The 12,021-nt window shown below is 44.7% G+C and overlaps 1 protein-coding gene across 1 annotated transcript in view; it reads left to right on the forward strand.

Moving 5' to 3' along the window:
* fam135b (family with sequence similarity 135 member B) overlaps positions 1–12,021 on the forward strand; it is a 411,827-nt gene that overhangs the window by 211,251 nt on the left and 188,555 nt on the right. The window contains exon 4 of the mRNA XM_078217023.1: positions 5,650–5,789. Coding sequence (XP_078073149.1) covers positions 5,650–5,789 — 140 coding nt within the window. The remainder of the gene's footprint in view (positions 1–5,649; positions 5,790–12,021) is intronic.

A 12,021-nucleotide genomic window follows, 5' to 3' on the forward strand; every position in this document is an offset into this window, starting at 1 on the left:
AAAATCTCTATTCATAGAAGCTATTCAGAATTTTTAAATCGCTTCAAATGGTTAATTACTTGTACGAACAAACAAACTTATATACGCCCCCACAAATCAAAGACAACTAATTGCCTAAAGCTTCTTTAAGCTGCCAATCAAACTATGAGCTCAGAACCACCTGCTGAGATAATTGTAGCTTTTGAAACTTGGCCCTGGGAGAAATATCAATAAAGAACTCTATTGAAGCTGCAGAAGTAGATGCTCCTTTTTAATTCTAACCTGGTCCCATCAATCAGAAAAATACAGAAAAGGTTTTTTTTTAAACTTAGTGTTAGCTGCAGACTGATTTTTTTAAGATTCAAAGAATATGCGGTTTCAAAAACTTTAGGTCAAGACCGTTACATAGACCTTATTTCCGAGAGCTATTGGCCGGAATTCTCTGTGGGCCTCGGGCAGCATTTTACGAGCCTCGCCTGAGCAAGGTCGTAAAGTCCCGCCTCTTACGTCCGCTCCATCAATTGACGACTCACACATTATAGGTTGAGGATCTAGCATCTGCCAAAATGGGGTCTGTTTCAAGTCTCAATCAACAGATTTGCGCCCTTGTGAATCTCGTCACGCCCCCCTTTCCGCTGCAAGCGAAAATGTTTTTTGTCAGGATTGGGGTGGGGGATTGCCGGTGGGGGGGGGGGTCCCAGATTTGAAAGCCCTGTGGAATCCTTCTGACTCCACTACAATTCTGCCCTCTGACCTGAATTCAAAAGCTCATGACATAGGAATGGCAGATGTGAACCCACAGACCTGCTGCTGTGCACCATAACATACTGAATCACAGTGAGTCACACCACTAAATCCTTGTAAATTCAAAACAACCTCGAAACCTTATCATTATTTATGTCGCGTTCCTGTGAGTGATTATTAATCAGCATTCTCATCAAGGAGATCATATGGTTCGGCAAGGGATTTTACAAGACTATAATTTAATGGAAGGTTTGTTTACAAACAGGGTAATGGGTGCCTAAGAGTAACCACACGCTAGAATTTCATTGAGTTCAGATGGCTTCATTTGCTAAGATGCAAAGCTGGAATAGTTGCGTTAACATGAAATTACTAGGCACTTACTCATATCGTTTGCTTTGGGAGCTCCTTTAGGATCTGTTGGCCATACATCATTTGGCGCATTGTTTGCAGTTCTAGTAGCTTCATTGAGGTACTGTTGTCCCTGAATAGGTAGAGAGATGACCAACAGTGGTACCTTAAGTTATCAGGAATTTAACATCGGAGAAAAATTACCAGGCCTCTGAGGGCAGCACGGTGGCAGAGTGGTTAGCACTGCTGCCTCACAGCTCCAGGGACCTGGGTTTGATTCCCGGCTTGGGTATTGTCTGTGTGGAATTTGCACATTATCCCCATGTCTATGTGGGTTTCCTCCGGGTGCTCCGGTTCCCTCCTACAGTCCAAAGATGTGCAGGTTAGGTTCATTGGCCATGCTGAGTTGCCCCTTAGTGTCCCGGGATGCGTAGGTTAGAGGGATTTGCGGGGTAAATATGTGGGGTTATGCGCGTAGGGCCTGGGTGGGATTGTGGTCAGTGCAGACTCAATGGGATGAATGGCCTCCTTCTGCTCTCCAGGGATTCTATGATACTTACCACATTGAAGTAAGTACTTGCTTCGAAGTGATCTGAGTAAATATTTTGAGATTGCAAAGGCAGTTCATAATATTTTAAGGAAATTACCCAATGAAATGAGATATTCAACTGCAAATGGACACAAGTTTAAAATGAATAAATTAAAAATTAGAAGATAATTCAAGGAAATCTTTTTTCCACTCAAAAGAGAATAAAAAGATGTGGAATAACTTACCATGAAGTTAGTCACAATTTCATAGCACTCTTTATTGTAAAGAATTCAGTGACTCTTTTCTAAGGATAGAGTTGAATAATAGGCTAGAAGTGAGGCAATTTGATGAGGGAGGAGAGATGAGGGTACCGTAGTACAAGAGGGCAGTTGGGTTTTTACAGAGACTTTTGGAGGCAGGGAGAAACAGTATGAAGCATGTTAGAGTATTTTAGGGAGAGAAATACAGAGCATAGAGGTTTATTAGGAAAAAAAATGGTCTCTCATAGTCAGCAGTAAATCTAAACCACACGTACATAGCCCATGGGCTGAGATAGTTATATAAGGATCTCATGGATTTCTGCATCACTGAGATAGATATCATCCATTAAGCTGCTTCTGCTGCCTTCCATTTCTCTTTCTCCCTAATGCAAACTCGACCATTCCCTTTTCTCTTAACCCTCATCTCCTTCCTCTTCTAATTTCTCACCCATTGCCCCCACGACCGTTCCATGTTCATCTCCTCCATTAGGCCCCTCCACACCATTCAGACTAAACTCCGAGCCACTGAGCTTCCCAGCCCGGCTGCGAGCTGACATCATATACAGTTACCCTTCATCAGCGCTTACCACCCAATCTTTCTGAAAACTGTCATTATCCTCGTCTTCTCGACAAACCACGGGTGGGATTCTCCGGCTGTTCGCTGGTGGCAGGATTCTCTGGTCCCACCGGCAGCGCACCCTCACCAGTGGGTTTCCTGGCGGCATGGGGTGGCTTCAATGAGAAATCCCATTGTCAGCGGCGGGACCAGAGAATCCCTTGCTAGCGAACGGCGCACTATTTCCTACTGCCAAGAATCACACGGCTGGGAGGCTGGAGAATCCTGCCCCTCATCCATGTTAACCAGCACATCTACGACAATCTACATTCCTCTGTAAGGTACTTGAATGTGTTCTCATACCCCTGATGTGTGCCTAGTTTAAATCTCTTCCAACAGCTTTTTATCTCTCCATCAGCACTGAAATAATTCTAACGAAAGGTATAATGCCATTCTCTGTGACCGTAACCACAATACATTAATTCTCCTCATTCATTTTGGACATGGTTGATCGCTGTTCCAGTACACCAGTGTTTTTTTATTCAGATTGGCAGTGTTTTCTCATGTGATTTAGCTTTCTGACTGTGTTCAGAATGATTTTGAGCACTACTTTCTTTTTCGAGTCCACACCATCACCATAATGATTATGAGAGGCATTGGCAGAGTGGATAGTCAGAAGCTTTTTCCCAGGGTAGAAGAGTCAATTACTAGGGGGCACAGGTTTAAGGTGCGAGGGGCAAGGCTTAAAGGAGATGTACGAGGCAGATTTTTTACACGGGGTGGTGGGTGCCTGGAACTCGTTGCTGGGGGAGGTAGTGGAAGCAGATACGATAGTGACTTTTAAGGGGCATCTTGACAGATACATGAATCGGATGGGAATAGAGGGATATGGTCCCCGGAAGGGTTAGGGGGTTTTAGTTAAATCGGGCAGCATGGTCGGTGCAGGCTTGGAGGGCTGAAGGGCCTGTTCCTTTGCTGTAATTTTCTTTGTTCGTTGTTCTTTGTTAAAAGAAGCCCCATGGACTCACACCTTCCTCACCTATACATTGTCTTTGGCGACATAATCCATGGACACGGTATCCACTTCAACTTCTGCATAAATGCTGATGGCATGCAGCTCTACTTCTGTGTCTCTGCCAACCTTTCCATTATCTCTATACTGTCAAGTTGCTTGTCCAATATTCAGCTTTTGATGAGCTATAATTTCCTCAGGTTAAACCATGCCCCTTTCAGAAATCCTTGCCACTGACATTATCTACCTCCCGGCAACTGAATCAGACTGTTTAACATCCTGTTTTAAACTGAGCTGAATTTCTGACCCCACATTCTCTCCGGCACACCCACTTCCAACTCATTAATATCATCTACCGCCGCACCTCCCTCAACCCATCTGCTAGTGAAATCTTCATTTATGCTCCTGTTACCACCATTCTTGATTATCCCTGCATTCTATTGACGAGAGTGCCAATTGCCATCCTCTCAAAACCTCAGCTCATACTAACAGTGCTTCATGTTCCCTTGACTACACCAACCCCTACACCCATTGACTCTGTCCTTGCTAATGAATATTGTGTCCTGATACCCAGTACCTCAGTTTTAACATTCCTTCCTTGTATTTAACACCCAATGTCACCCTGCTCTCCATAAGCTTCACCCCTACCATTTATTTTATTTTCTAATCTGGTCTCTGGGGTATTCCTTTCACTCTTTTCCTCTCAGCATTGGTGGCTATTCCTTTAGCTACAAACCCTGGAAGCCCTTCTCTAAATCACTCTGCTTCTTGATATTCCTCTATTTTGAAAGTTCTCCTTAGAGCCTATACCTGGCACAGTGATTAGCATTGCTACCTCACAGTGCCAGGCACCCGGGTTCGATTCCCAACTTGGGTCACTGACTGTGCAGAGTCTGCATGTTCTCCCCGTGTCTGCGTAAGTTTTCTCCAGGTGCTCCAGTTTCCTCCCACAGTCTGAAAGATGTGCTGGTTAGGTGCATTGGCCATGCTGCATTCTCCTTCAGTGTACCCGAACAGGGGCCGGAGTGTGGCGAATAGGGGATTTTCACAGTAACTTCATTGCAGTGCCAATGTTAGCCTACTTGTGACACTAATAAATAAATTTAAACTTTAAAACATCACAGACCAAGTTTGTGATCAGTATTCTTTCTTTGTTTCGATTGGCAACTGATTTTCCTTCAGTCTTTGCCTTCTATGTTAAAGTTCAGAGCAGACTCATGGGGCCGAATGGCATACTCCTGTTCCTAATTTGTATGCTTGTAAAGGCGTTATATATATATAGTTATTTTAGTAGTAGTAGCAATGGTGGTAGCAATATTATAGGAACCATCGCTGATGGTGTTAGAGTTAGTTTTACCTTGCACATGGAAACTGGCCCTGCATTTATTAGTAATATTTTAAAGTTTTTAAATTTTATTTATTAGTGTCACAAGTAGGCTTACTTGCAATAAGTAATACAGTGCAATAAGTTCCTGTGAAAATTCCCTAGTCGCCACACTCTGGTGCCTGTTCGGGTACACTGAGGGAGAATTTAGCATGGCCAATGCATCTAACCAGCTCGTCTTTCGGACTGTGGGAGGAGCACTCGGAGGAAACCCATGCAGACACGGAGAGATTCGCTGATTAAGTAATTTGACAATGTTAATGAAGAGGAGCTGAGCAAGGGTGGAGTCCACCAGGGGGATATAGCAAATGAGAATAACAGGACAAAGAGCCAACAGAGGGAGTGGCACCAGAAGAGCGGAATAACATCAGGTCTTATGGAAGTATAGTGTTAGTGGAGTGGCTGATAGTGTTGAAGCTTGAGAGAGAATAGACAATATAGTTACAGACAAACTGGAAGCCAGTGTTAACTCTGATTAGGATGGTTCAGCTGCTGTGGCCTAGTCAGAACTTTAGTTGAAGAGTCTGGAAAGAGGAATGGACAGAAAAGTGGAAGAGAAGCGTAGGAAAAGTTACTGAAGAAGAGAAAAGTGAAGTAGAGGTGTTTTTGGAGGGCGAAGGGATGAGTTAACTATGGGGAAAAAGTGGCAGGCATGCTGATCTGTGGAAAACAATTGTCATGTCTTTTGGCCTTTTCCTTTCTGAAGAATTCTCTGAAGTTAGGCTATTCTGGTAATTTGAAAACATGATGGTAATCAGAATTGCTTTACACAGCGATTTTGGACAGTAAAAGTTTTTTTTCTTTGTGCATACTCAGTGATTGTTTGATTTTTTGCAGGTGATTCAGGCCCTAGCCCACCCTTCATTCACGACAACACAGTTTACAGCAAGATATTCCAGATCCTGTACAGAAATGAAGAAATTGTAGTGAGTGACCCCAGCCTTTTCAGAGTTCACCTCCTGTTGGATGGAGAAAGGGTAAGTTGTTTTACTGAATACTGTATTCTTGGAGCAACGACCCTGCAAAGGGCAGGGGAACTTTATTGTTGGTAGTAGGGGTGTTGCTTTTGAAGTGAGTTCGGGTCAGATCTTGAGCACGAATGGCCTTATCGCCACTTGCAGACCTGTGCTTTCATTGTGCACAACTGTCTGCTGGTAAGATTGGATTGCTGCATTCACTCTGTAATTAATTCTCTTCACAATTATCTCAATAAATAAAATGGAAATCGAACATTTAATATGTCTTGTTGGATCAGCTGCCACACACTATAAACTTTGTGGACACAATGAACGTTAAAAGTTACCTGCAAAAAAAATGCACATATAAAAACCAGATCAATAAAAGGAAACAGGCCAGTTTAATGAACTGTTAACTACTCAGCAAAAAGATCAAATGAATGAGGGAATTGAGTGCATAGGAGGCAGTCGATATCTGTTGTAAATAAACTCATCATCACTATATTTACTTAAATCACGTTACTTACCGTAAAATTCTCAGCCTGTTTTGTCTTTACCTATGTGATTGGTATTTCGTAATTAGGAAAGTGATTGACAGGCGAGCAATCAACACAGTCATGGTCAAGGTAAGATTTTTGTTTGGCGTAGAAATGTGAAAAGAAAATGTCAGCACAGATCAGGGATCTTGGATTTTCTTTAAATGCTGGGATCACTGAGCAAGACCCAGATTACTCATTGACAACACGATGAGTTGACCTTGCTGAATGCTGGTAGGTCAGATCATACACTCACAGCACAGTTTGAGCTGTGCAATGGAAGAAAAATGAAAGGTGCCCAATAGACTATGAAGAGCATTCAGCCTTTAAGTTTAATTGCCGGCTCTTCAAAGTTAAGTAGCTGCGCACGGGAATACAAATATTGTGCGTTTCGTTTGAAGGGAGATGGGGAAGCAATAACCAAGAACAATGGGAGTCTGCATGCAAGTGTTGTATAAGACTGCCCCAACTCCAGTTCTGTGCTAGCAAAATGGATGTGGAAATCAACCAATATGAGGATAGTGCGGCAGAATGGAGATGAGGTGGAGGAACAACCATAATCTTATTGAAAGGTAGAAAAGTCTTGAAGGGCCAAATGGCCTATTCCGGGTCCCATTTCTTTATATTCTTATAGCTGTTGCATGTAGAGTGTGTAAGTATGCTGCAGTCTCCAATTCTTTCCCCCTTTTCTCCCCTCCTCTTTCTGCACCCCAATCTGTGGAGCTACAGACACAATGGGCAGACTTCTCCCATTTTGAGACGAAGTGCGGTGGCAAGTGGCTCCAGCGGTGCCTGTCCCGCCAACCAGAATGGCAGGATTGCGCGTCAGATTCAGCAGTTAAACCTTATTAATTAGACACAGATTAATCCCCCTCTGACTCTCCTCACGGGCCAGCAGCTGATTCGTCCAGCTGATGGGTTAAAGGTCCCAGTGCTATATTTAAACCACCAGTTCTACACACTCACCTCACTCTCACCTCACTCTCAACTGTCTCCACCAGACCATGCAGGATGTCAGCAACTTTGTCAGGGCGGCACAGTGGTTAGCATTGCTGCCTCACAGTGCCAGGGAATTGGGTTCAATTCCCAGCTTGGGTCACTGTCTGTGTGGACTTTGGACATTTTCCCCATGTCTGCGTGGGTTTCCTCCGGGGAAACCGGTGCTTCGGTTTCCTCCCACAGTCCAAAGATGTGCGGGTTAGGTGGATTGGCCATGCTAAATTGCCCCTTAGTGTCAGGAGGACTAGCTAGGGTAAATGCATAGGGCCTGGGTGGGATTGTGGTTGGTGCAGACTCGATGGGCCAAATGGCCTCCTTCTGCACTGTAGGATGCTATGCTATGACTCTAACTGAAAACACTCGTAGCCTCAAGAAGAAGTCTGTTCCTCGATTCAATCACCTTCCCTCAAATGCATCACCTGCCTATGCCCCGCTTGGATCTCTGGAGTCTTCACCCATCTCCTACCAGTAAGTAATGTGACCCCCATGTTTGTGAGCTTCTCATGCATCCTTGTCATGGTCCTGCTTCCTTTTGCTTGGTCTTCCTTCTGCCTTCCGTTGTTTGTCTCCTTCATCCACCTCCTGCCTGCCATCATGAGCCCTTGCCCTACCCTTCCCATCTTCCACATTGCCCCACTGGTTTTGATCAGGTCGTACCTGGCACTCCACCCCCATCAAACTTCGGACTTTTATTGCACTGGTTGCATAAGCTCCACAGCATAGTACTGTGCAGGGAGAGACTGGTGCGTGTGGCACCAGGGAGGAGACTCCTATTCTCCCCAACCCCAGGCGCTGTACTGAACCGAGGCAGTGACACAGGAGGGTTCATAAGTCCAGCAACACGGTAATGTTGAGGGAGATCAGCTCAGCACGGCAATGGAGGACACGAACTGGTTTGCCCCGGCAGAGTGGTGCGCAGTGCATTAGGAACAGCACGGCACTATGGCAGAAAGTTTTGTTGCATTCAGCTCAAAACTTTGTTGGCACAGTGGTTAGCACTGCTGCCTCACAGCACTAGGGACCCAGGTTCGATTCCCGGCTTGTGTCACTGTGCGGAATCTGCACGTTCTCCCTGTATCTGCGTGAGTTTCCTCCGGGTGCTCCAGTTTCCTCCCACAGTCCGAGAAACGTGCTGGTTAGGTACATTGGCCATGTTAAATTCTCCCTCAATGTACCCAAACAGGTGCCTGAGTGTGGCGACTAGGGGACTTTCAGCATAATTCCAATGCAGTGTTAATGTAAGCCTACTTGTGACACTGATGAATAAAAAAAGTAACTGAAGGCCACTTTGTGCACACCATTTTTTAGCAATCGGGTTTGACGCTGATGTGATTTCCTGCTGGCCGTGACACAAGTTTGGAAGGCCTGATGGAATGCTGGCGAGCAGCTATTTGAAGGAGCATTCATGAGATACAAATGAATGTAAATGGCGTTCGCGCCACCTGTCTGGGGGAAAAAAGAAAGATTAGTTTAGTTCAAGTTTTAAGTTTATTGCAAGTTTAAGTCAGGCGACTGGAGATTTTGGAGATTTTAAGTTTAAGTTTATTAGTGTCACAAGTAGGCTTACATTAACACTGTAATGAAGTTACTGTGAAAATCCTCTAGTCACCACACTCCGGAGCCTGTTCAGGTACACTGAGGGAGAATTTAGCATAGCCAGTGCACCTAACCAGCACGTCTTTTGGAATGTGGGAGGAAACCAGAGCACTCGGAGGAAACCCACACAGACACAGGGAGAATGTGCAAACTCCAGACAGACAGAGACCCAAGTTGGAAATTGAACCCGGGTCCCTGGTGCTGTGAAGTAGCAGTGCTAACCACTGTGCCATTGTGCCATCCCGGCTTGAGCAAGGCAAAGAATTACACGTTAAATGGAAGGATACTGAGAGGTGTCAACTAAGTGAGGGACTTGGAGTTCATGTCCATAGATCCCTGAAAGTGCAGGGCAGGTTGCCAAGGTGATTAAGATAGTATATGGAATACTTTCCTTTTTACCAAGACAGAGAATGCAAGAGCAGGGAGATTATGCTGGAGTTATATAAAACACTAATTAGGCTACAACTTTGAGTACTGTTTGCAGCTCTGGTCACTTCATTACAGAAAGGATGACATTGCACCAGAGGGGGTACAGAAGAGATTTACAAGGAATCAAATCTGGGTCCCTGGCGCTGTGAGGCAGTGATGCTAACCACTGTGCCATGGTGCGATGGGGAGAATTGCGATGTAATTTTACACCTTTGTGTTTTGACTTTTTGGATCCCGTCAGATGCTCCCTGTCTGCCCACCACCAAGCCCACCATGGGCCGGTTGAGAGAAGTCCACCCAATGAAGATTCTGAAAGCACCGTGGTGCAGTGCATTGCAATATCCGTGCACAGAATTTATTCGCCAACCTTTATACCCCTGTATGATGTACCACCTAGTCAAAAGCAATTAGGAATGGGCAACAAATGCTGGTCTCACTCGAGATGCCCATGTCCCAAAGACAATTTATGTTCAATACATGGTCTTGCTCAGCTGCAAATTGCAAATGATCAGCAATTAGAAAGAAAGAGATAGCTACAGTGACTCTTGGCTGTTTTGCTGAAAATTGTTATACATAAATCTATGCAGCATTTTTAAATGACATTTGAAAAGCAGCATGAAAATTCCTTCAGTGAAGGAGTTCAATTAAAAAGACATTAATTTCACTGGCGTTATCTGCCTCCTCAAAAAGGCTAGAATACAGCAGTCCTACTTTGAGTGCTGGGAGGTTTTATGAGATCTCTCCCCGCCTCCTTGTCGCTGCAGGACCCCTTCCATCCTGTGGAGGAACTCCTCTGCATGGCCTCTTCATGATGACAGATCCACAAACCTCTTCCCTTTGCTTCAAAATCAATTCCAATACGATTTGCAGCAAAAACATTAAACAGAAATAGAACGGTGACATTTGCAGAGACGCGTTCCCGCAGTCAGAGCACTCACAGATGATATCTCACTTTGGGAAAATCTGCGGCAGCTGGCCAAAACCCAGCCCGGAGGAAATATCAGTGCGATTTTCTGGTCTAAAATCAAATTGTAATTCAGCGAAAACATAAACGCTGGTGATATATCAAAGGACTTGTTAAACCATTTAATATGCGTGAAATGTATACATCAGTTCAGGTTGCAAATGCTGTCGTGAAAAATGTGAGTTATTTGAAGCTACAACATGAGCAACTATGTTTAAAAAAAAACTTTGACCTGCGGTGTTGGTACAACACTCATCTATTAGAAGTATGTATTCTGCAAGGAGATCTTTCCTCCACAATATTTCCCCTTCTTCTATTCTTCATTCTGCTTCATGTTTCATTCCTGGTGGCCATTGAAATCATAGAATCCTACAGAGAATCCCTACAGTGCAGAAGGAGGCCATTCGGCCCATTGAGTCTGCACAGACCAGAATCCCACCCAGGCGCCGTCCCCATAACTCCATGCCTTTATCCTAGCTAGTCCCCCTGACCCTCATGGGTAATTTAGCATGGCCAATCCACCTAACACACACATCTTTCGGACTGTGGGAGGAAACCGGAGCACCCGGAGGAAACCCACGCAGACACGGGGCAAACTCCACACACACAGTGACCCAAGCCAGGAATCGAACCTGGGTCCCTGGCGTATGAGGCAGCAGTGCTTACCACTATGCCACTGTGCTGCCCTGGCACACCAATCCAGATATCAATCCGAAATGGGAATTCTAACTAATGCTGCATACCCTCCCTATTCTCAGCTGAGGCTAGTCACAGAAAGTCTCTCATTGACTCTCTGGTCGCCACACTACCAGAAGGATGTTGAGCCTTTGGAGAGGGTACAGAAAAGATTTACCAGGATGTTGCCTGGTATGGAGAGCATCAGCTATGAGGAGAGGTTGGAGAAACTTGGTTTGTTCTCACTGGAATGACGGAGGTTGAGAGGCGACCTGATAGAAGTCTACAGGACTATGAGAGGCATGGACAGAGTGGATAGTCAGAACTTTTTCCCAGGGTGGAAGAGCCAATTACTTGGGGGCACAGATTTAAGGTGCAAGGGGCAAGGTTTAAAGGAGATGTACGAGGAAGATTTTTTACACAGAGGGTGGTGGGTGCCTGGAACTCGTTGCCGGGGAGGTAGTGGGAGCGGATACGGTAGTGACTTTTAAGGGGCGTCTTGACAAATACATGAATCAGATGAGAATAAAGGGATTTGGTTCCCGCAAGGGTAGGGGGTTTTAATTAAGTCGGGCAGCATGATCGGTGCAGGCTTGGAGGGCCGAAGTGCCTGTTCCAATGCTGTAATTTTCTTTGTTCTTTGACTCCCTGAGATTAGCTAATTTAGCATTGCTGAAGGATTGTTTCTGGAATGTTCCTGCTGTTTAAATCTGACTGTATCACTCGGCAGTGTATTTACCAGTTAAGTCATCATTGAAACTGCTTTCCAGAATTGGCGCTAATTTTCAATTAGGTGTAGGTTTTATGGTCAGATTTTCTGCACAAAATTTATTTATTAGTGTCACAAGTAGGCTTACATTAGCACTGCGATGAAGTCACTGTGAAAATCACCTATGCGTCTGACCTATGGGGTGATTTATGTGTAATGTCTTCTGAAACAGCCTTAAATGTGTGCACAAACCTTTCTGAATTTAAAATCAAATGTGTTGAGTAACATCGAATGACATTTGTTACTTCGGGCAAACGTGTGCCGAAGTTGTTCTTTTTTATATAA

Source organism: Mustelus asterias, chromosome 7 (genome assembly GCF_964213995.1).
Source record: "Mustelus asterias chromosome 7, sMusAst1.hap1.1, whole genome shotgun sequence".
NCBI lineage: Eukaryota > Metazoa > Chordata > Chondrichthyes > Carcharhiniformes > Triakidae > Mustelus > Mustelus asterias.